Source organism: Nothobranchius furzeri, chromosome 2, assembly GCF_043380555.1.
Source record: "Nothobranchius furzeri strain GRZ-AD chromosome 2, NfurGRZ-RIMD1, whole genome shotgun sequence".
In the NCBI taxonomy this organism is placed as follows: domain Eukaryota; kingdom Metazoa; phylum Chordata; class Actinopteri; order Cyprinodontiformes; family Nothobranchiidae; genus Nothobranchius; species Nothobranchius furzeri.
Window position 1 is genome coordinate 68,086,308 of NC_091742.1, and position 26,029 is coordinate 68,112,336.

The 26,029-nt window shown below is 40.3% G+C and overlaps 1 protein-coding gene across 19 annotated transcripts in view; it reads right to left on the reverse strand.

Moving 5' to 3' along the window:
• Positions 1–26,029, reverse strand: part of LOC107377409 (adhesion G protein-coupled receptor L3) — a 410,636-nt gene that overhangs the window by 14,579 nt on the left and 370,028 nt on the right. For 18 of the 19 annotated variants that reach the window (XM_070547650.1, XM_070547654.1, XM_070547651.1 and 15 more), the window contains 6 exons: positions 25,043–25,263; positions 18,095–18,161; positions 15,021–15,112; positions 5,211–5,379; positions 4,978–5,103; positions 2,049–2,145 (listed from right to left, as the gene is read on the reverse strand). In XM_070547650.1, coding sequence (XP_070403751.1) covers positions 2,049–2,145; positions 4,978–5,103; positions 5,211–5,379; positions 15,021–15,112; positions 18,095–18,161; positions 25,043–25,263 — 772 coding nt within the window. Of the gene's footprint in view, positions 1–2,048; positions 2,146–4,977; positions 5,104–5,210; positions 5,380–8,766; positions 8,794–15,020; positions 15,113–18,094; positions 18,162–25,042; positions 25,264–26,029 lie in introns of all 19 variants that reach the window. The other variant, XM_070547669.1, reaches the window with a different exon arrangement.

A 26,029-nucleotide genomic window follows, 5' to 3' on the forward strand; every position in this document is an offset into this window, starting at 1 on the left:
ATGCTAGAAACGCGCGGATTCTTCCTGATGTAAGAGGTAAGTCTCCGCTTTGTTTTGGTGGTTTTGGCAGTTACATGATCATAGAGCACAATGTTCTGCAACTCTTCCAAAAACAGTAAAACCACTCAAAAATGCTGGCAGTGAGAGGGTTTTCTGATCAGGAAACGGCTAAAGTATTAAAAGAAACTATATAGCTGAATAGGGAACAACAAGGTGTACTCTGGGTCAAAGAGTATGAAGAAGTCATGTCTCGTGAGTTTAAGTTTGGACTATTCAGAGCGATGAGTGCATCAGGCTATGAGGAGCCGAAGATGAAGTGATGCATCCGTCCGATCCTGTGGAGGAAGTGATTTGATCGGAGGTTAATTCAGCTGGTCAGGACTACATTCAGTCATATTAGGTTCCCCTTCAAAACCAGAACAGTCGAAAGGAAGAAATAAAAAAGGTCAGCTGACTTTATTTCCTCTCTGATGGCACAGGCATATTCTAAGATGACAATGCCAGGTTTCATCAGGCTCCAAAAGCAAACGAGTAGTTCAGGAAGCATGAGATTATTTTCACACATGGATTGGCAACCAGAGAGACCAGACTTTAACCCTGCTGGGAAACTATAAGATGTGCTGGAGGGGACATCTCTTTGTGGTCCTACGTGTCTTGGAACTTAGTAAAGAATTATTGCAACTTTTGATAGAAATGTGCATTTTGGTGCAGTAGAAGTGTGTCAAAATACCACTACACATTTGGTGTTGAATAATTGCTACTTTCCTATTGATTTGCCTGTGTCACGCATCCTCCTTGTTACCACCCAGGTCCCCTAGACACCTGGCTGGTACCATATGGGGGCTCGTCTGGAATATTTTAAGCCCTAATCCTTAATTAGACGTGTGATTTTTGGTTTTAGTGTTTTATTAAAGGTATAGCGGAGGATGTTTCTGAATTTCAGGAGAGAACCGCCCGCTCCTCGTTTTGGAAAAAAAAAAATGCACATGAGAAAGAACGCCCAGTGATCCTCGTTACAAGTAGCTGCCGGCCTTTCAGCCGACTTCTTCTTCTACCAGTACTCTGAAATAAATTTCTCCAAATAGTAAGCTGAACTTTAGCTTACCTGTCGGGCAGGAAACCGGTGAGAGAGGCGTCTGTGGGGAGCCCAACCTTCGCTTTGCGCATAGGATATGATCATACTGGTAATCTGCTCTGCTTAAGAAGACGTGTCCCTAAGTCGTGTCTATTGCACACGTTTTCTTTCATACAAGGACAAAATTAAGGGAACTTGTCTTCATATAAATATATTTTCTATATTCTTAATTTTGATTTGGTAGCTTTAAAAATACTTACACATTTACTTTGCAATTTTGGCCGCTTTTAGCACCCCCTAGTGTCCATTTAGTAGAACGAAAAGTGAAACGTATCTCCTCGCTGTGCGTTCGTCTTTCTAACACCTTAATCTAACAGCTAAAACATCTCCCCAGCCTTCATTAGTGTCTACAGGAGTTATTCATCACTAAATAGAACTAATTAGCTGTGTTCATAATCTAAAACATGCAGGAAATGTGCTGGAACCAGATTGCAGCGCCAGCTTCATTATTACTAAACTTAACAGGTGGAGGCCCGCCACTCTGAAGTTGCAAGTGTGGTACTCTAGACACAGGGATGGGTGTGGGTCTGAGTGACATTTTATTAACACTGTAAAGGGTCATTTTGGCAAACACAGACTCAAGAAAATGATTTAAAAATAGGAAAAATTTGCAGAGTATGTCTTTAATCAGAACGACTCAATTAGCAAAGAGCCTTAAGTATTCCAAGTATTCATGACGATCTGACTGATGCCTTGGCTTGAAGTGGTTTTGTTTGAAAGCTTGACATATTAAAATATGCAATGCTTTGAATCCAGTAAAAACTCCGTGTCACATTAAGAGCAGTGTAATTACACTGTCAATTAAAGAAAATTGCACTTTGAATATTCCTGACATTTTTCAGAGTGTGAGGTGAAGGGCGGTATAATGAGGAGCCATTAAAGATGGCGGCTTCTCCCCACAGAACTCAGTTACCTCTGTTGAGTGACGCAGAGCTGTTGATGTCGCCAGTCATGAAAGAGGACTCTGACTGTTTTCTGACTGTGTCGTTCCACATCCGACGGATTCGGCTCTGCGGAGACAAGAAGACACGCCAAGAATACATCAGAAAGGCCTCCATCTATGTTGATCCATGTATTGTCCGGTGACAGCAAAAGAGAGGAATATATTTATTAAACATGGTTTTGCTAACATATCTTTGCCTATTATGTAACTCTATTTCAAAACTAGGTCTTGAAACGCATTAGTATTGGGGATGAACCAATTAATGATGAGCTTTAGTTCTTAGATAGGTGAAGTCAATAATAAAGTCATCAGTCAAGCTGTCTGAATCAGTGTCCTGAGTTTTAAAAGCTCCATTCGAGAAGGTCCATCCTGGTTAATTATGACAAAGTCCCACGGGCCATTGCACAAGCTAACAGTCTGGACATCCATCTATGGAGCTGTATCTTTATCGAGCACATCGGCACAGCTGAGGGTTTCAGATTGAACCAGATGAATTTATAAAAGGTAAGTGAAGCTGAAGCAAACCCCCACATGTGCTTGTTACAGTAAGGAGTCTAACTATTCCTCCCTCAGAGGTGTTTTTCTATATATGAGGATTACATGGTCCAAGCCCCATAAATCTATCCAATCAATACAGGTCAGCCGCAATCTTTTAATTAAATAAAGCTTGTTCAATTTGATGACCCAACCAGGCTTCCCCTACTTAAAGCAACACAGATTGCTTATGCATTATGGATTCCCTCTAAAGTGATGACCTTTTGAAGTGGGGTTCAGTATAATCATTATGAACAATTAATATCTTTCTTTCAGCTGAGTAACCACTTAGTAGTTTAGGCAAATACGATTCCTTTTTAGTTGAGTATTTCGACGTTGTCCAGGGTAGTACTTCCACCAGAAATACAATATTCATTTTGCTGGAACAATGTAATCCAGGGGTGTCCAAAATATGTGCCAAGAGAGCCAAAATTGTCTAATTTAAGCTTATTCTTATGGGGTATCATATTTTTCAACTGAAAACTCCCACAATAATTTCATTGGCAATAAAATAAACAAGCATTATTTTAATGTTAAGGACAAAGTATTTGTAGAGCCAAAGCAAAGGGTCTGAAGTGCTTTTGAATTTCCTGGATTCATTATTCCTACGAATTTCATATTTTATTAATGTTGATAAAAATTTCAGTCCATTATCCTTAAACTTGAACACACAACACTTTGTTTCTATAAAACACCAAGTAATGTGAGGAATATGAAGTGACTGTAAAAAAAAAAAAAAAAACTAGTGCACATTTTCTTATCATAATTCAGTCAGTGGGACAATATTTGTTCACTATTTGTCCTAAATCTCATCGTAGTTTGGTCACTAAACCTCTCCCAACGTCGTCTAAAAATTCTCTCACTTTCTGAGCCACAGAAACTAAAATGAGACAAAATCAATCTGGTTTCTGATTTAATATTTGATTAGTTGGGAGAAAAAAAGCTTTGCAATGTCCTGGGATTTACATAAATCTTGAGAACCTTTGCAAATGGTTTGAGACATTTTAGAAACCCCTTCATTAATGCTATTCTAAACTAGTTGGAAACAGAATGTGGCCCAATGAGAAACTGGTTATCATTGATTTTCTATTACAGTCTTGTTTGTACGTTTTCAGATGGCATATGCCCTACTTTTAGTGCATACAGCTCCCCAGTCTTTCACCCATTCACACCCTGGTGGTTATAAACTGCAATTTAGTCTCATCTGGCTGACAAACACCACCAGCAACGAGGGTGGAGCATCTTGCCCAAGGACACAACGACTGAGCAGGGCTCGAACCTGCACCCGGTTACGGGATGGGTACGTAACTCCCTTGCCACCGTCTCCCTGATCTTTAAAGCCAATTAAACAAAACTGATGATCATTGCTGTCTAATTATGCAATGGATTAAAAGGATCCTTTAACAGTCTGGACGTAACCCTGATATTATCTCATTTTATCACCTTATTGCCAAAAAATTAAGCTAAATTAAACCCTAGCAATATCAGTAGAGTCTGAAAGTGACAGTCTGCTTTTAAAGTGTCAAATTTCAGCGACTAAGAGTCAACCTAATGAAGTCTGTCACTTCCGTCACCTTCATGTCAACTTTTGTGACTTTTTTTTTCATTTCACATTTAGACCAGGTTTCTCCTTTAATAAAAGCACCAAATGTTTTCACAACTTAAACAACACTTGGCTCATATATTCTGACAGGAACAGCTATGACACTGTGAATCTCATTAACATCTTACACACCGTGTTCACTACAGTTCTTGGGACACACACACACGGGTTGTAAATTATGCTTTTTTTTCAGTGCAAATTTAAAGGCTAAAATTAGCTGATTTCACATTAAACACATTAAAAGTTTTAGCGCTGCCCATCCTTCCATGTGTTCCTCTTCACGTCTTGCTTGTATACAGCAGCCACAGATTAGGTTAGAGCCTTTTACGTCAAATCGCTGTGGATAATTAAACGCTATAATCTGTATGCAGAATCCAGCTTGGATCGTGGGATGACGATGCACACTCAACATTCCGAGGACTATTTACTGGGAGGAAATCACGCTCAGTGGGATGTGATGTTCAATTATCGCGTATCATGGTAATTCATTATATAGTACATGTTAATGTGGGAGGAATCTAACAATTTACTTTGCTAAGAAACAAAGCACTCTTAGACAGAAATGTCTGGAATATCTTCACAAAGCTGGAGGTAAGTTTTTATACAAGCCAAAAATGCACCTATTGGCTGATTTTCCTCAGAGTTTAAGGTGCTTCTTCTTGAAGTCTTAGTATGCATCAGTTTTTAGATTTAGCAGTAAAACATTCATCCTTGAGTAAAGATGTATCAGATCAAAACCAAAAAGAATGAAATATTTTCAACCTGTGACCCTGAAGAATAGCGTCCCGGGGCTCGGGAAGCGGTGCCCTTCACCGAGCCATTGGAGCTGTCCACACTCTTCCCACTGCAGCAGTGCGTGCGAAAACACTTCCCATACTCCTTTCGCACCTACAAAAAATATAAATAAAAAAATAAAGGTACCATTAAAATATATGCTTGTTTAGTTGTGAAATTCCTTTGTGTGTGGGGGGTGGGGGTGGGGGGGTTGTTATCACCTTCTTTTGCAGCACACAGTGGAAGATGAAGATGAACATGCCCTGCAGGGAGTTGAAGATGGTAAAGAGGTAGGCCATCACCACCGTGCTCTCGTTGACGTACATCAACCCAAAGGCCCAGGTCAAGCCGAGGAGGCAAAGCAAAGCGATGGCTCCAATCACCCATGATCTGAAATGGCAAAAACATGGCTCATTTACCAGCTGATATTTAAGTTTTGTTTTGTGTTGAAAGAATTTGAAGAAACACTATTTTCACTCAGCAATTTCAGTTTAAATCCAAATTATTTTTATTTCAAAGACTTGAAAATATTAATGTAACAACTTTGAAGCCACCCCAGCAAAAATGTAGTTGAATCTTTTCAGATTATTAAGTGACATTTGCTTCACATTCTGTTGAATAGAGATGTCCCAGTGGGAATAATTGTTGTCTAAGATATTGAGAGATATTTAAAATAACTTGAATGTTTATACTGTCTCTCAATCCAAAACTAGATTTATAACACTCTCAAAAACCGACGTTTCCATTTTATATGGTGGTTCCACAAGCTGTCTCGTAATATAAATAGGGGCTTGTCCGGGATCTGTCAAACCATTAAAGGAGACTGAACCTGGATTATTTTTAAGGTACTGAACAATGTGTTTGACAGCTCGTCCTGTGGCTGACCTTTTAGCACTTTATGTATGTAGGTGTTTGAGAGAGTATTTTTACACAGGAACATTTTGCAGACAGTCTGACCAATGGGTCAGAGGAGTGTAGCAATCGCATACTTGCAGACCAAACAACAAAAGAACATTAAAATATATTCAAATCAATTCCATAAAGGTTTTGTGAAGTTTTTCTACTGATTAAAGAGTTTTTCTATATAATAAATGGAAACCACAACTGGTGTGTGTGTGAACAGATCTTTATTGATCTCTGAGAGGTACTCTGGTTAAGATCAACACAAATTGTGTTTGTGAATTGAATTGAAAACAAAATCCTTAAGGCAGACGGGAGTTTATTTTCCTCCTAAATGAAATGTAGGCAACATAACGTTTATGCTTTCATTGGTTGTTGGTCTTCTTGAACCTGCCTGGGGGTGGGGGTGGTGCTTAGAAACCACCCGTCCATTCTCCATTGGGGCAGGGGGGTTGGCTGGGAGTTTAATTGATTTTTTTAACTGGAGGGCGAGAAAAGGTTCCAGTACTACCAGTAAGCTCAAAAAAAATTCCTGATAGGTAGAAGTCCCTTTTAAAGCCCTGTGTAAACTGTTATAAAGTAAATATTTTATATTATAGTATATTATTATATATTTTTGTGAGCAAATATTTTGTGACAATGTAAATATCAATTTTTTAGAAAGATGAAAAATTATAAAATTTTTGGTTTCACGAAAATTATTAATGTGATAATACCCTTTGCTTCAGTTTGATTCTTGTTGGAGTGGCAGTGACACACTTCCATAGAAAAAGACTATTGTGACCTCATTTGTCTTGTAATGGGATGATGATTCTCAACAGAACAAATGAAAAGTGGGAAAATGTATGGAAGAGGACAACAGAATAAATCTTTTAGCGGTTTTGGGTCTTCTTTCTTTCTTTTACACTTTCAAACAAACCCACGATGATCAAGTAAAAGTTGTGTTCCACAGCAAAGGTTGTATGCTTTAAAGCCCCACAAACACAGTATTCTCTGCTGAAGAAAATCAGAGTGTATCACATGTTGGACTCTTATTGCCTGGGGCTTTTAGATAAGTGTCTTACTGAGGATTTAACTGAGATAAATGTCCTTGAGAATACACAGTCTCTTGATAATGAAGAGCTCTCTGTGCTGGTGCAACGTGAAGATGAGTGGCATTTTTTTTCTTCACCTCTTCTGGCATTTTGGTGACACATTGTGTGCCGCAGTAGGTGAGGCAGAGTTGAGATTAATATCTGATTCATGTCAGACTCTGTCATCTGTAGCATTTTGCACATACAAAACCTTTGCTTTCTGCAGATCAAATCAATGCACATCCATTCTGAGGAGGTACGAACGTTATGTTTTCTTGTCTGGAGCTTTAAGGAATAATAAAGTTAGTTGGATTAGCTAGTTTAAGAAAAACTTGGCCTTTGATCCTTGAATTTTGTTACATAATGTGCTTTCAAAGTACCAGAGTTTTAATAAAACTGCCTCTAATCAATAATTATTTCTAAAAGTTTTTTTGAAATTTGTCTTTGAAATATTTTTGAAAAATTTTCCATCCAACACCTGAAAAAATTTACCCTCCTGAGAGCAAACATTGTGTGTGTGTGTGTGTGTGTGTGTGTGTGTGTGTGTGTGTGTGTGAGCATGTGCATTTTTGGTTTTTACTAAACTAATTGGGATTCGCCTCTTCCGCAGAGAACACACAATAGTTTATTAACAATGCGGCAGACTGAAGAAAAGAAACATTTTTAATGTTTATTTCTGGTTTTTATCATTTTTGATTAAAATTGGTTTTTAATGCAGACTGAACATGAAAATAGTCTCCTACACCTATCTCTTGCATTAACTTCTGATAAAAAATAGATGGTGAAACTCTGGGATTAGAAAATCCTGACATATTTACGTCACACTGAATTGAACTTAACCATATTGACTCGTGATGGGGAAAGCTGTTGTTGTTTTAGCGTCCAGAAAACATCTGTCAACAGAAGCTAACCGCTATCATTAGCAACTCCCTCACACGGCAGAAGCTCCCCCAGGCTTGTGTTTGGTGGAGATAAAACATCCATGTCCTGGGAGTTAGTGGTAGGGTTACGTTGCTTTTATCCAATCTGAAGCAAAATGTCTAAATATCAGGAAATCCTCCTGTTTCAAGCACAGTTCTGATGTCACCAGGGGTCTGTGGGTTTTTTGTGCCCTGAATAGTGCCTGCAAGGCATTCATTTCTACTAGAGACCACAGCAAATGTATTAATTAAACAAGTAATCCAAACATTTAAAGAAACAACAAAACTGTGCAAAATTATCAATTAATAATGGAAAATTGCTTGGGTTCATGCTTGTTTCTCATGGTATTCAAGGTTCTTAAATGAGTTCAGAGACCTTCTTCAAAACTTTTGAAATGTTTTTATCTTAACCCTCCCACTGTCCTAATGGGTGTGACCCCACGAGGAAAGTTGACTATTGAGCAGGGTTGATGGTTTATCCATTGAGGTCCATGTGGCAGGGGTGAGGTGGTCCTCACCCCTGCCACAGATTTACAGATAAAAAAGAATTTAAACTGGGATTTTTTTATCCATCACTTGAATCCTAATTTTGACAAATGTAAGATAAAGATCTACATTAACGTAACCAACTTTTGCAGATACAGGTGGGATTTAAACATTATCTTGCTTGTCACATCTGTAGGTTATGCATATCTAAGGCTGGAAGTGCTGTGAGTCTAATAATGCAGCCTTCAACATGACTGAGTGCCCGACTATTAATCACGTTAATGACTCGGAGAGGAAACCAGATGGATTTGGGTCTCGATTTGTTCACACGGAGGTGGAAATGAGAAGGGCATTTTTGGAGGGTTTGGTGAAAGGGGCTGTTTTTAAAATCGCCTTACTTGATCTTGGGTTCATAATCCTGATAGCTGATTATGAAAAAAAAAGAACACAGACATGAAATTATATAAAGCAACATAAACATTATATACAAAGTAAGCTAAGAGAGGAAACAATACATGGAGGAAAGATGGTTGAGTTTGCAGCGAGGGATTAAAGAACACAAACTCAAACATTGAGACAAGACATTTATACATTTGTGGAGGGATTTGTGAGATTTACATGTTCTAAGTGAATTATCTCAGTTCACAGGAGTGTCTCGCTGCCCTCGTGAAAGCTGGCAGTGTTTTGCATTTAAGCTGTAATAAATGGGCCAGGTGTGCATGCAAAAAAAAAAAGCCAAAGAGGAAAAAAATGATTTATGAATTCACCAGCGAGAACATTAAACATAATTTTCCCAGGGCTGTCTTAATGACCTGGTGGGAGAGGTACTTCATCAAGGCGACTGGGCAGAGAAACACAAGCTGAGGGCCCAAAAAAGACCAAAGTGTCAGACTCTTTCCTGTGGCATTTTTTTTTTTTTGATTTTATGAAGATGACATATATTAGAGGTCCCAATAAAAGCAGGAATTAAGAGGGTGTATGAGTCATTTCTGCACTTGGCATTTAGTCTTTTTGAGTTATCAAATAAAAATGTGGGGATGATGTTGATGATCGCATTGCCGGTGTCGGTGCAGGATCGGCTCGGGGTCCTTCGACTGCCGATGACGTCAAAGTAGTTGATTGGCTGAACATGAAGCATACGGAAGTTACGTTATCACGTTATGATTTTGATTGGTCAGAACAAATTTGCGGTTGTAGTCTTAGCGGCTGTAGTCCTGTAGTCCAAAAATCAACACTTTTTGGAGAAAATATGTTTGAATTTCTAAAGGAAATGTAAAATATAAGCAAATGATAAACAGTGACCCTCAAAAGCTCTTGATGTTGATGAAATGGGGCAAAATCAAATATAAGAACTTTATTGAAAAACACCAAGCAATATTTTGAGTCAAATAATGTATTTAGATAACAAGTAAGGAAATATACAGATGAACTCCACATTAATACAAACAGATGTGGCTTCACATATAAGAACTGTTCTGTTTTTTTGTCAGTCCGATGTTTGTTTTATGCAGTTTCACATTCGTTACAAAACAAAGATAATATGGTGTTTTATTAACAAATTACAATTATAAAGAAAACATTTAGGTGTTAACAAACAAGAATTTATTAACAAAACCGCTGATGTCTTTCCAAAACGTATGTGTGAAAGCCGAGTAGATTTGAAGTAATGTGACGTCATCAGCAGTCGAAGGACCCCGAGCCGATCCTGTACCGACACCGTGGCTTTGAGGCAGAAGTTAATGCTGGGTGCCTTTCATTTGTGTCTTGTCCTGTCAGTAGTTTTGCCTGAAAGCTAGTGATATCACTAATGACCCGCTTATATTGCAAGCATCATCGAGTAAAAGACAATTTATGCAAAACTGACTCTAATAAAAACATGTTTTATAAACAAGATTACTTTATATTTGTTTCTGCATACTTTACCTTCTCAGTGGCCTAGTGGTGGAGTGTCTGCCCTGAGACTGGGAGATCGGGATTTAAATCCCGGTCGGGTCATACCAAAGACTTTAAAAATGGGACCCACTGCTTGACACTCAGCTTTAAGGGGTTGGACTGGGGTTAAACCACCAAATAGTTCCCGAGTGCAGCTGCCGCAGCTCACCGCTCCCCATGGGGATGGGTTAAATGCAGAGATAAATTTCACCAGTGTGGGATGAATTAATGGGACTTTAACTTTACCTTAAAGGCACACTTAGCTATTTTGATTGCTTTTAGCACCCCCTAGTGTCTGTTATCATTTCTTTGTGGTTAAATTGGAAGTGAAACTTATCTCCTCGCTGTGCGTTCCTCTTTTTAACACCTTAATCTAACAGCAGAGCGTGCTTTCAACTGAGGAAAGTGTTAGTGTTCTAGTTGTTGAGCAGGAAGACCAAATGTAAGTGTTTTAAGCAGACTGTGGAATCAAATTACCCATTCTCAACCAAACGGGAGAGGCTTCATTTATTGTCACAGATCATTTATGGATGTGATTGTTAAGTTCAAGTCATTTCCAATCTGCATGTGAAATGATTTCATTAGACACTTCTCAGAAGACAAGAAGTGCTGTGATCAGCCCAACAGGGAGTTAATTATTAAACCAAAGGTGTGCTTAATATGCTAATCATCTCAAGGCAATTAAGACATCACTGGAGTGAAGTTTTGATGACAGCAGAGTTTTTCTTTCTTCCATCTTTAAGATCAGAGCATTAGAGGATTTGATCTATTCTAAGAAAATATGCATTTGAAGGTTGCAGGGAGTTTAGAGTCAGAGCCGAATAAGGGTCACGATGCAGATCATGAATCACAAGGTAAGAGTAGTCGTCTCCATTAAAGGGGATAGTTAGGAAGAGGGGAGGGGGGCCAAACACCACATCAAAACACAATATCAATTCTACTTTGCACCCTCTACTGAGAAACGTTACATCTTACCGGTGCCATTCTACAATAACACATCCATCATAATAACGATAGCTAAAGAGAAAACAAACCAAAAAAGGTGACATGAAAAACTGAGACAAACACAGAGGAGGATGTAAGTGCTAATCAAAGGCAGAAAAACTGTGGAAAAAATGAGTTACGCAGACAATGAGATGAAATATTTATACTAAAATGAGGCAGAATGATGAAATCTGAGCAGAAGCGCAGACATCAAACCAAAACGCACAAAGATGAAACAAAAGAACTCATTAAAAAAGGGCTAAACTGACATGATTAACCAGCGTTTCCACAGCAGGCTTTTCAAACCAGTTCAACTTGGAAATGAAACAGATAAATTAAGATGTTCAGAGGATGTCTTCATTCACCAGATTTAATATTTAAGTGTTTAAAGTAACAGAATCTTTGATCATGACAAATGTTAAATGCTACTGTTCCTTCTTTACTTTGAGATGAAACAGTCACCTGTTGGTGACAGCAGAAGCTACGTGCACTTTCACCTGATGTGTTTGTGTGGCTAAATGTTTGGTAATAAAAACTACACAAGATGAATGAGGGCTGACAAAACTTGAACAGATTTAGGCTACTTTAAAAAAAGAGTGTGAAACACTGCTCAGTGTTATGAAATCGGTAGAATTACAGTCAGGAGGTCAGAGTTAGCTATATTGATGATGGTGCAGCGCTATAAATCATGTGACATTAAATAACCAGGCTGTTTATAAAGATGTCCTTTTCATGTTGCTGCAGACATGATGCAAAATAAAACTCAGCAAAAAGAAATAGTAGATAGACCAAAAAGGCATGTACCAAACACACACCCTTGTGGTATACCTACTAAATTGCATTGCGTATTTAATCTGCAGCACACAGATTCTATTAAATAATCAAGACTTTCCTTGTTCAATGTAACTGTGATATCATAGTAGGCTGATCAATGGAGCAAGGGGAGAAACAACTTACCAATCCTAGTATTCAAAAAATTAGCAAATAGTACAGATGAAATTTGACTTTAAAAATTGGCTAAATTTATACCATCCTTGTTTTACTTCTGAATATTGATTTTGACGTGTTGTAAATAAGCATAAGCTTCAATTTCTTGGCTTCTTTAAGTATTTCTGCTGAGAGATATTGCAGTGAAGTTTCAACAGTCAACATGAAGAATATACATTGGGTCACAGCACTTGAAAGTGTACATTTAAAATGTAATTTGTAGCCAGTGTTGGATTAGTATCTGGTTTAATTTAATGCAACTAAACCATGAGTGGTTATTGAATGATAAAATACTTACCAATTTTTTACACTTCCAATTACTTAAAGCCTGAAAATAAAAATGTGAAAAGTTTTCTTCATTGTGCTGGAGGGCCAAAATGATCAGAATCTTGGAAAGCAAAGTGGCCCACGAGCTGCGCTTTGGACATCTTTACATTAGATATCTCCATTGCTCGGTCTGAAACTACATCTACATGTGACCTCCACTCATTATGAATTTTGCATACACCCCTGGTGTTAGAGGTTCTCCGCTCAATATTATCAGACAAGGAGAAACAGCCGGCTGCTACCACTTCAACTTTAGGACAAACTACCAAAGTCCCCAAAAGAAAAACACAGTTGATGTCACGGACAACAAAAGATGTTTGGACCTAGCAAACGGCGACTGGTGTTTAGTGCTATCTCCTTTCCTCTGGCAATTTGGGTTTCCGGCTATGGCGGACGTGGCCTTGAGATGGTAGGTGACGGGAGGGGTGAGAGTTCTGTGAGCAAATATACAAAACAAGCTAGCCTGTAAACACAAACACAAATCTACAAAACAAGCTAGCCTGTAAACACAAACACTGGCTAGTGTTTACAGGCTAGCTTGTTTTGTAGATTTGCTAATGCAGCTTTAATATATGAATTGATGAAGAAAACAAAGTGGAACATTACTTTCTAAACTGCTACTTTAATCTTGCAGATAATTTTTTTCGTTCTTTTATTTCTGTGTGCAAGTCAGTCGGCAGATAAAAGTCACTGTGTTGGGCTACTCCCGGTGATGTGATTCCACTGAAACAGATCATAAAACAGACTAATGTGTCCAAAGTGGCTTGGAAATGCAAAGTAAACAGAACAAAAACAGAGCTGGGCACCTTATCCATCAGCAGAACAACCTTACACCATCTGCAGAAAAAGTCTGCCCTTACATCACATTCCCGGAGAGCATCAGAAAGTGCTGAGTCATGCAGAAGCCATGAGTTCACTCACTGCTACTCTAAAGCTTATTTCTCTGAAGTACTTTCCTTTTTGACAAAATTAAAAGCACTTTTGTGATGTACCAACCCACTTTGTGTCAAAAATCTAGCAAATGTGATGTTGTTTTGGCAACATACTTTTGGTATAAAAAAGCTTTATAAACTAACCAAGAAAACGCCTCCCAAAGTTGTAATCATTAAATGGACAGTTCTTAGTCTGTAGAAGGTTAAGAACAATTAATTCTTTACCTGTTGTAGATCGATACGCAAACACCCTCAACTAGTCTAAATCAACTGCTTCCTGTACATAAAAAGCTTTAAGTCTGCCAAATTTAAATCAAGCACTTAAAATTTGAGTTTAAGATTTTTTTTATATGTATGCTGTATTTCATGTGAACAGCAAATAAACAGCATGTCCAGGAAGATTATTTAATTTACTTGTCTTGTAAAAACACAGATTAATAGGCTACAAACATTTGCAGTTTCAGTTTCCAGTATTTCATTCAAAAATACAATATTAAATTTCAAGAATTATAAGGATTTTGAATATTGATAAGATGCTTTTTGTAAACTCCTAACAGCTGTACATTTTACATTACTCGATTACTATGAACCTTCTACAGGAAGTACCTCAGAATGCACAAGTGCTACAGCTGCTGCTAACTTCCACTACAAATGCCCATAAACTTTTTGTAATTATAATTTATTGCTTAATTGGCTACATTACAAATGTTTGTTTGATAGACGCACCGTAATCCCTTTCAGATTAGGGTTGTTTTAGGATGGCAGCAATTTGTTTAGGTCTTATCCCTTTCAGACTAGCTGTTAGCTTGTCGGTCCGGTCAGAACTGATCTCTTGTAGTTCAAGTAATCAAGTGAGGAATGTAATTTGTCATAACCTTTCCTTTTCTAATGTTGTGAGTGAATGCTTTAAGCCGTTGTGTTATCTAAACGCAACAGCAGCCTTGGTGGAAAACACACACAGCATGAATATTCATCAGCGGCTTGTTGACACCAAGATAACACCAGGTTAGGTCTGTCAGATTGTCTCCTGGCCTTTTCCCTGAGCAGACAACAGCACTTTATTTAGATAATGATGGAGATGCAACAGAATACCTGCTTGATTTGAACCTGCACTGACGTAACCTTTAAGCATAATGAGTGGTGCTTACCCCACAGGTTTACACCGCCGTGCCACGAGGCTGGCTTTTCACAACTTAAGTGCTTTTAGTGACGCTTCGAAATATCAAGGAGGGGAGATGAAGCACACCTCTTGGAAACAAGGTCCTGCACGCAGCGTAGCGTTCAGGAGCTGATCTTTACGCTGAGGTTCATAAAAGTGAAGAAAGCTTGGAGAAATGTCAGCTCATGCAGACTCACGCTTGATCCAATTCAGCTGTCAAAGAGTGTTTGGTTGAGGCAAAGCATTCTTTCAGTCTGCAACAAGGACTCAAGAGCAGTGCGCTATTTCTGGGCGACTTTAATGGATATCTGTGTGATCTGAGTGCTCTTACTTGATGTTGTCCAGGCAACCGGAGTCTGGTTTCAGGATGGCAGTGTGATGGAACATCTTGTAGAGCGCGATGCCCAAGAAGATCACGTTGAGCTATGGGAGGGACAGAGATTCACAGCAGGGGAGTCAGACAGCCAGAGAGGGACAGGAAGGATGCTGATGTATTTCAGTTCCAGGAATGCTGCAGCCACACTCAGTTTCCTACTTTGCCAAACAGAGCGCAAAATCCTGTGAAACCCTCTGCGGAGGCTGTGCACAGGGACTGCTGGTACAAGACAGCTGCACACATGTGCTTGCGCGCCTCTCTGTCACTTGTCTCATCATATTCACACTTAGACTCAACAACAGGGAGCTACTGCTCCTGTGGTATTTTGACAAAACTTTTCATTTTTGTACTTAGTTCTGCTTTTTCACCAACACTGACTGTCAAGGTTGACTAAAATAACAATACTAGTTTTCATGTTTTCATTTTAATTGAATAAAAGACTAATACTTAAAGTCAATTTCAACTGTCTCTAAATAAGAACAAAGGTCTAATTTGAAGAGAATAAAATAATCTAGTCTAAGAAGTCACACAGGATCTTAGGAGGTTAAATGATGCTTACAAGGCCCTATTTGAAAAAGTAATTGGTTGCAATTAAAAAAAATGGTAATACAGCCTTTTTAGAGCATGAAGAGCCTGTTTAAGGTCAAAGGTCAGACATTGTCCTTCAGGATTTTTTGCTAGAGCAGACCCATCAGACCATTGTGGGCCATTCCCATCTGTACCGGGTCGGCCCGGGCCGGGTAGCGTAGGTTGTTTACATATCTGGGTGGCCTGGAATTTTCCCGGGCCAACCAAGGCTCATTCTCGGCCCTCTTCCCGAGGGGTACTGCTTCAGGCCGACCAGGGCCAACACGCCCACTGCTGACAGCAAATTCACACCTTCCATTAGAGCAAGCCTCTGATTGGTGGGTAGAATCAGCCCACATGGGCTTAAGGCAAGGATGTGTGGAATCAACCGGGCCAGGCTGGGGCCGACTGGGGCTACCCGGCCCGGGCCGACCCGGTACAGGTGGGAATGGGGCTTTACACTACCACCACCATGTTTCTCTTTGTTATGATGCTCAATGCTAATGTTTTAATGTTAATTTTAAATCAGATCTAATGGGACGACATATTTATATGGATGCACTTTTAAACTGCATTTTAGACATCAAATCCTGGATGGCAGGAAACTTTCTCCAGCTCAACCAGGACAAAACTGAAGTTTTAGTTATCGGTCCTGAGGCCCAGAGAGAGAAACTTTTACCAAAATTACAATCACTGTCTCTTAATCCATCTTCACAAGTGAAGAACCTGGGTGTCATCTTTAACGATTTTTAAGTGTCTTAATGGTCTTGGGCCTTGTTATCTTTCAGAACTGCTTTTACCGTATAAACCCACGCGGTCTCTGTGCTCCTCTGAAAGCCTTCTCTTTGTCATCCCTAAAGTCAGGACTCATATTCATGACGAGACGTCCTTCCAGTACTACGGTCCTCGCCTCTGGAACGAGCTGCCAGGGGACCTCTGGGCCGCAGAGAATGTTCATGTTTTTAGAAACAGGCTCAAGACCCATCTTTTTAGCTTAGCTTTTAACTGATTACTATCACTTTTTATCTTGTCTTTTTTATCTATTTATTTATTTATTTTATGTATTTTTTTCTTTATATGTGCTATTTTTAAACATAGATTTCTGATCAACAATATTTTAATATCTATATAACTTTTTATATTACAATTCTCATTTTAGCTCTCATTATTTTATATTTTAATCCTAATTTAACATTTTCCAGTGTTTCCCCTGTGGGTGCCCTCTGCCCCGGGGGCGGTGGTCGGCTGTGGTGGCCTGGGTGCTTTCCAGGTGTGCCTGGGTGGAGGTGGGGGTCTCCGCTCTCCCTGCCCTGGGCGCCCTGTGTCGGTGTCTCGGCTGCTGCTGTGGATCCCCTGATGGCATTTTCTTATCCTTAGCTGGTTTGGCTCATCTTATCTCAGCCCATCGTGTTTTTTCCCTGGGGGGGGGGGGGGGGGTGCGCGTGTGCATGTGTGCCAAAGTGCTGTGAAGGGGTTTTTATTGTCAGACAGTTTTTAAAATTCTGGGGATGGGAGGGAATGTGGGTATGCGGGGCCTTTTAGATTTGTTAAGCACGTTGAGTTGCATGTATTGTATGATTAAGTGCTAAATAAATAAAGTTTGATTGATCGTTTGATTGATGTTTACTCATATGTTCTTTGTTACTGAAATGTGTGGACTAGAAAACCAAAACCTGAAGAAGGCAGTAAACATATTTTTCAAAGCCCTGTATGCAGTTTGAAGAGCCCAAGTGTTGATTACTAACTGCCAATTAAAGTTAAGCAATTGGCTTAAAAATAAAATGGCACTCAGCTTATTTGACTTCTATAAGCAAAAACATATCAGTAAACATCAATGTTCGTGTTTCTGTGTTGATGCTTAAGAATGATCACTATGGTGACAGGTGTCAGGTAAACTCACAGATGCTTCTCTTTTCAGATGAACTCCTGTCTTCCATGAAATCAGGATCGATATGTATTCTCACCGAAAACAAAAGATGGTTGTGAGAGGCACAGAACGTGTGTGTGTGTGTGTGTGTGTGCGTGCGTGCGTGCGTGCGTGCGTGTGTGTGTGTGTGTGTGAGACATCCTTGCTCCCAGAGCTGATTGTGGGTTACTGTGAAAAGGTAGCGGAGTACGAGTCGGGAACAAAATCAATCATAATCGTGGCATGGATTACTCCAACCCCGCATGCCGAGCAGAGTTCACCCTGTCTGCTTCTCCAAAAACACCACCCCCTCCCTTCATCAGAATTGTCTCGGCTTGTGCCGACAAGCTACGATGTGTCCTCCACACGTGTCGTTCGTTTTTCTCGGATGTCCCGGTGCCTCGTGGTGGCGTTTGTGCTCAACAGGGCAGAGACAAGTGGGAAGACAGGAACCAGAAAAGGGGGCTTCTCTGTGGACAGTTTAAGCAACGACCTGTGGGCTAAGTAGGGTTAATGAGTGGGAGGGGGGTGGAGGTGGAGGGGAGAGCACGCTTACCATAATTATCAAGGTTGCGGGTCCTATGAAACTCCAAATGAAGTACGTGTCCAGGCGAAGCCAGCAACTGCAACGAAAGAGGAACAGTGAGAGGTGAAGGAGATGTGAAGCAGGGTATGGGATGGGTATGAGCTGGAGAACAGAGAGAGGGGGAGGGGTGTCCAAGTTAGAGCTTTATATATCTGCTCAGACGGTGTACATCAAAAGGAAGTGTGGGTGACGTGCATAAATAGGCCCTTCATGACATAAAGTAGCTTAAAGCGTTATGCCCGTCAGAGAGGCTCTGGATCATGATGCTGCTTGACAGAACAAATCAGCTCTAAATGAAATAGAACTAAACAGGAAGTGGTTTACAGGATGACCCAAAACCAGCTCTTTTCTGTTTCAGCTCCTCGGGTCAAAGAGCCAAATTCCAATCACAGATTATAATTTATGAATGATTCAATTAGTTTTCAGTGAATTTTAATTGCATCACTCCAGAGGAATTGGACTGACCCTTGACCCTGACCGACATAGACACACACTCACTCTCATACACAGAAAGAGGCTTTAAGTACCCACTGACGTGTCTTACATGTCCGTGTTAACCGTGATTACTCCAGAGGACCGCCATCATTACGTCAATAATGAAATAAAGTGCTCTCCTGACCTCATCCTTCATACCAAAACAGTACAGAAAGTCAATTCCTCTCAGATGAAGAAAAGCTAAATACGGACTAGGGGAAACGGGGAGGTGGCGGGAGGTGACGGTGCTCTTTGGGATTGGAGAAAGAAGAAAGAAACAAAGTGATTCATGACCTGTTGTTGAATTATTAAACTTTTAATCTCCGCCGCTGCAACAGAAAGACGCCTCCATTTCTGGCCGCTAGAAGATTACAGTTCAGACCACAGTGTTGTCATTTAGGCTGACATGGAGTAAAAACGGTGAAGTGGCAATCACGTTTGTGGTTTTAAAGTAAACCAAAGTGTTTTAACACTAACTTCAAATGAAATTACGGTTAAAAACATCAACGCAGCTTTGTAACTACTGGGTAGTTGTAAAGAATAAGAATCCAATCATTTGATATTTTAAACAATTTTATTTAAAAAAACGCCACATTAGTGTTATCCCCCTTCCTGGCAGTAGTAGATTTCTAACAATGACAATTTGAATATTTAATAAAATAATGTTTATAATGATTTTCTTTGCATATTTTACAGAATTGACCAGTGCTTGAAGTGGAAAGGAATGAGTGCCGGTATTTCCGTTAGAACAGGAGGGGTGTGGTATGCTGAATAGGGGGGGTCAATAAAGCTGCAAAACAAAAACAGGTACACATAACTCTCACCCCGCCTGTTGGCTGTCATCCGTGGGCCACGCCCCCTGATATGGAAACCTGTATTGCCAGAGGAAACGAGGTAGTGCTGAACACCAGTCGCTGTTTTGTTGTCCATCACATTAAATGGTGATTTTCTTTTTGGGACTTTGGTAGTTTGCCCTAAAGATGCAGTGGTATCAACCAGCTGCTTCTTCTTCTCTGATATTATTGAGCGGAGAACCTCTCACACCAGTGGTGTTCTGCTGCTAAATACGTGAGTCTGTAGTGATTGGAGGACCCAAGGAAGTGCGGCGGATCAGTGAGACCGACAACCGGATGGTCCAGTAGTTGGTTATGGCCCGAGCCGTGTTATTGGTGGAGGATTTTAGACAAACGTGAGAGAACCAGACAATGTATTTATCAAAGTTGGGGGAGGGGGGCTGGTTACATGTAGATGGACAGGTTTTTCTCAGTAATGTTTGACATCTCAACTGATGAATAGCCAGAAAAACTTCCGGTACCGTATGCTAGATAAACAAAATCCCAGGACTCGGTGAATTTAAATTTAAAGTGCCCACCCACCTAAAGCATTGGAATCAACACAGTATCAGTACACAGACCTAAAATACTACAAATGCAGTTTTCTTACTAAAGCACAATTTCTCTGCTATTTCCACAAATTGGCACTTAATTCACATAAAAAATCAGTTCACAGTCTCTTCTTATACTTCCAAACTCTGAAAACTAGCAGTCTCATTGAAATAAAAGATAAAATGCTTTAAAACAAGTGACATGACAAAAATGTTGCTTTTATATCCGTAAAACAAGACAACCCCCCACCCCAGCCTCCGTATCAATAGATGAGAGGAGGAAACGCAAGAAAAAAAAAACATATGGACACATAAAATAGTCCACAAACAAAAGCCGAGGAGCATGCACAGATTTCTGGCGGCTCATCAAAGCACATGTTCCCAACGTCGCTGTTATAAATTATGCTCAAGGTTCTATTGTTCGCTCTTGCCTTCTTCCTTCTCAGATCACAGCGAGATTTAAAGACTCGGTAGGCGGAAAGAGCTACGGGCTGTCATTTTCTTTCTGCCTCCTCTTACCTCTTTTGCTCCACTCTTGTCATGCTGGTGTCTTGCTTCTGGAGAAAGCGCAGCTAGTTTTATCTCCCCTCCTGGAATGCTACTATTATTTCTTTCTTTCTGTCTTGCTCCTGTGGACACTGAGCAATAAAAAATGCAAAGGTATGCCAGTCTAAACACGAGGCCCTGCTCGTGCTAGCACCTTGTGCTCAGCATTTTGGTGTTGAGCGAACAAATCAGCATCTGAGTAGATCCACGCTGCCCTTATAAAGTATTAGTATATATGCTAGTAGTCTATGTTTTGTTACTGTATACATAGACTTTTGCATTCAGTTAGTTGTTTATTTAAAAAAAACATATTTCTCAGCAAAATACCTCTTTGACATTTCTATTCCTGCCTTACCTTCGTCATATAAAAGTCTGAAAACCAAATTGTGAGGCTAAATGATCAACCACCATTAAAAAAGGCATGCTGCTACTACAGCTGGAAGATAACAAAAGTGACCTTCAAAACACAGCGTGCAACAACATCTGAAGCCATTTTGGTCTGGTAAACATTAAGGTGGATTACCTAACCATTATTGTATGGTATGGTAAGCCAATGTAACACATAATCAAACCACACTTCTATCTCTAATTACTCTTTCAGATAATAACAATAGGATTGATCCTAGGTATTATAATTTATTCATCCTATGTTGGTATGTCTAACAAAGGTTTCTTACTGAGAAAAATCTCTGGTTTTCTAACTGCTCATTTTTTGGGGGGGGGAAATAATTATCACAATTATTTTGGTCAGTACTCAATGTGTTGACAAACCCATTAGATTTATTTCTCCCCTTCAGCTAAAAACATGAGACTCGTCAAAAACAAGTGCTTTAATGGAGCCACCGGAGTGTAGCGAAAACTTCACTCAGCAGGGTGCACTAGAGTGAATATTATCATCTATGTTAACTTCAGCAAAGCCTTTCATCCTTACAGTCAACATCAGCGTGTTTAAGAGGAACACCTTCAGATATATTCACTTTAATTGTTAACATTTAACGTGTAACAAAGCTTCTACAGCTCAAACTAAACAGTTACATATGTCGGCAGGTAGACCAGAATATGTTTGTAAATAAATTTAGTCTATTCCCCAACATTAGCTCTATGAAGGATTAGAGTAAAATATTTTTAACATTGAAACATGACCATAAAACACAAGTAGAAACAAAATAACGAAGCATAATTTAATGGACTGTTCGATCACATAAGGAAACCCTGCAATTAAAGTGGATTAATGTTCATGCAGGGGGTCAGTGTGAGTTCATTGTCTTTTTAAAACAAAATTTGAAAATAATAACGTGAGGCTTTGTGACATTCTTCATATACTGCCAGTTTGTTTTGCTTTCCTTCTGCCAGCTTTACATCCCCTCAACACAAGGGGTATAGCCTTAAAAAGAGCAAACTGAGTTCACATGAGAGGTTTTATTTTCTTAATTTGATCAATAACATTTTTTAAGTTCACCTTAAATGCTATTCATCAATAGTTCTATTTGTGTATTCTTTATTCTCCAAATAGCCACAAGAAACCCCAAAACTGGACACCTGGAAAACACATTTAAATCTCTACACAGGTGTGTAACAAACATCCATCCTTCCAAAGATGTCTTTAAGAGCTACGAATCCACTGTTAACCACCGGACTGGTAGATTTCTGAAATGTGAGTTGATCCTCTTAAAATTTGAACCTTTGATCCCTATTTTGTGAGAAATGTGTTTGCCATACCAGCAATGTCAGTTCAGCAACTTCCCATCAACCGTGAGACTCTTACTCTGCAGTTTCTTTTAGCTAATATCAAACATCACTTTGCTACAATCTTGATCCGTTGATAGCAGAGGAGATGGGTTCAGCGTTTGTTGGGGCTTCAGGACATCTGGATCGGGGGTGGGGGGTGAAAGGTGCTGAGTGTGGGCTTAGTTATGCACAAGAAAACTCCACCAGAGGTCTTTTAACCAGAAACACCATTACTCTGCACGCTCAGCGGGACAGAAACGACTATTAGATCAGCAGCTTCCTAACTGAAGCTTACGAAACGCTCCAGCTCCTCTGATGTATGACTTTCATTAAACCAAACAGGAAACACAGGTCCGTGTCTTTGTTTTGCTGACCAGTAGAGCAGCCACCATGGCAAGAGGAGGGTTAACGCTTTGCTCAAGGAGCCAGAATCTAAAAGCCTCCTGAAGCGGGCTGACCGTGAAACTTCCGCGGAACGCTGCACAGCGAGTCACTCAACAAGTCCTCGCTTCATCCATCTACCGCAGCTAGGTCGCAGGCAACGCGTTGGATATTTTTGCTCAAAGTGACCTCCTCTCATGATAACACGGCTACAGCGCCAAGAATCAATTTGGGACAGGACTACATCAGCGCCACCTCAGCCAACACCACCACTACCTTTTGCTATTCCCCACGTGTCACACTCCATCCCGTGCCTCATCCTTCAATGGCTGCATATAATTGTTCCACCAGTGGCAGGCTTTAATTATTCACATGATGCCAAGGCTCAGGCGGTGGCAGCTATCACCTCATCTATCACCAAGAACTATTGCGCTGCCAATCTACAAATGCACTGTCTTACTAGTGGCAGCCTCTGTGTGTGTGTGTGTGTGTGTGTGTGTGTGTGTGTGTGTGTGTGTGTGTGTGTGTGTGTGTGTGTGTGTGTGTGTGTGTGTGTGTGTGTGTGTGTGTGTGTGTGTGTGTGTAGTACATGATAAACATCTCGCCAGCAAACTGCTGATGCTGGTCTTCATTATTTTCAGATGGGACGGAGATTAACAGAGGAATGAAGAGCGATCCTCTGCTTTATAGACTGCAGTGTGTTGCAGAAGAAAAGAGCTGGGGAAAGTGTTACATCTGTTTGTAGCTTCAAAAAAAGAATCGCAGCGTCTGTCACTTCCTGTCTTTTTGTTAATCTCTTGCTTTCTTGATATGTTTCAAACCGCGTCTGTGTTCAAACCCGCCTCACCTTCTTTGTTGCATTTCTGTAATTTAGGAGGAAAACACGATGGACTGAAACGTATCCAGTAATGCTATCTGCTGCAACCTTTATTTGTTTTCCCCCGTCTGCGCGTGTAAACATGATTGAGTCCAGCAGTAAGGAAGTGAACGCAGACAGCTTGAGGAACCGAGCCTCATTAAAATCTGATTTTAAGTGGTGGCTATTGAAGTGCTGTCTCTTAGAATAATGAAGGCTTTAGAGCAAATGCGTAAAGTTTTCAAGTTCTTAGCAGGTTCTGGATACTTTCAATCATTTCTCTAAGAAAAATCTAACTCAATCATTCTGTGTTTTTCTTTTAAATGAGAAAAAAACGTGCTGAGAAATCACCAAAAAGATAAAAATAACTGTAGTAAATAATAAATACACCAAATTGTGGTAATTATTACAAAAAACTGCCACAATCTGAAATGTGTGAGCTACACCTCCTATTGGGTAGTTAACGTTAACGAGTAGGCAACCTGTGTTGTGCTACAGATGGCTCGGATCCACTGCAGAGGTTTGGGACGGGTCCGGGAGGGTCATCTTTGGCCGGTGTGGTGCGGTATGGCTCTGTTATTTCAACTGCAGTTTGGGCTCTCACTTGGCTGGCAGGTTAAACGTAAATGCGTACTGTTGCGTTTTACCAGTGCTTTTAATTTCTTCAGCTCAGCCCGACACTGTTCCTTTCGAATGCTTCGGCTGCCATCCGCTGACAAACTTCTTTGAAAACGTTTTTATTCCTTCCCAATCCGCCTAGCTCGGCCTGAATGTGGCTATCGCCGATGACGGCGAGGAATGTTCGGAGTGCTGAAGCGGACCAAGCCTCGCTGCCACTTGCTGGCATTTTCTCACATCCGTGTAGAACTAATGAAAATACAAGCAACGAAACTCCGGGGCTTGTTTTATTTGACGCAAGTAGCGACGTGTTTGTGTTGTTTTGACGCCGCTCTTCCACCCTAGCCATAGCGCTCCATTGTCCTATGGACCTATAAGAAAAATGGCCCATAAATAGAGCAGTCCGTGTCGGTTGTATGGAGCGGCCTTAAAATTAGGAAGACGAAAACAGCAACGCGACCCGCCCCTGTCTCGGAGAAACCGAGTTATAAGTTATGGGCAGTGAGATTAATGGTAGGGTGAGGTAAGAAAGGAAGAACGGCAAAAAGGTGTAGGTCAGATCATTTGAAGAAGTTTTCTGTGGAAAGGTTGTGTAATACATATTTCTTTCCTATTAGCTCTTTGACCAACCTCAGCTTGGAAAAATAGAGATTAGCTCTGACCAGATTGATAAGCTAATGGCTAGTTACAGCAGAGCTAGAAAGCAATGTGATTACTAAACATTCTTCGCCCCATGCAGACTAGCTGTTAGCCTGTCAATCTGTTCAGAACTAATTTTTTTCTTTAAACTGAGGTTGGTCAAAGAGCTAAAAGGAGTAAGATATTAATTTCCCTAACCTTTCACCACAAACTCACTTAAATAGCAAAATTATGTGACGTTTTAAACTCCCCCAGTCTTTTTAGGCTAAAAGTGCTGCACAGATGTACTCACATTCGATCCGTTCCATAACTACGGTAGTCCACAGCAGCTGAGACGGCCACAATCAGCGCAGGCACTCCGTAGCCCACCATGTAGAAGTAACGTCGGCGGGAGTGCTCGCTCTCAAACACCTCCACCAACATGATGTACAGCTGCACGCCCTCGAGGAACATCCACGTGAACGCCGCCAGGAAAAAGAAGTGGAGCAGGGCGGCAAAGACGGCGCAAGCGATCTGGGGACATTTTATGAAAGCAGACAATTAGACACACGGAGAGAAGACACACAAAAAAGCAGTGACTGCAGCAGGCAGCATTTTCTGACCTCCTAATGCCAGTGTCTCTAACAATTAGCATTGCTAAGCTTTGTTTGGCTGAACTGACTGGATGTTTGCCTGTAGTGACTGGCACTACACACTGTGGCTATTGAGCCCATGTGGTCTTGTTTGCTGTAGTTGGCAAGGATGAAAGGAGGAATATGAAGAAGTGAAGTCAACAGTCCAGAAGCCATTTAAAACTACGACACAGCCGGGTGTGAGCACATGAAATCAAACAAACACCCACGTATATGAGTACAGCTAACTGCCACTCATATGCCGTACTTCCTAAAACACAGAAGTTACATAAACTGATTCAGTTATTGGCACAGTTGAACATAACTGGGGTATTTTGTCACTGAAATGGGTTCAATTAAATAACTAAAAGGCTGAGTGGACATTAATTGTTGTCCAGGACGGTAATTTTGCTGTTAGGCCGAGAGTCTGAGCCATAAAACGTTATGGGAGGAAAAAGGTGCAAGCCTGAAGCATTATCTTTAGCTTCCCAGGAAGTTAGCTATGTGGCTTAAATGTGGTTCATAACTGGCGTAGGAGATTACAAAAAGGAGAATGTGAAGGATTTAAAAAAGAAAATGAAAGTAAAAGACTTTTGGCAGTGTCCAATTCAAGATCCCAAAGCTAAAGGCGTCGTCTGCCTCATTAACATACACAAATGGGATGGCAG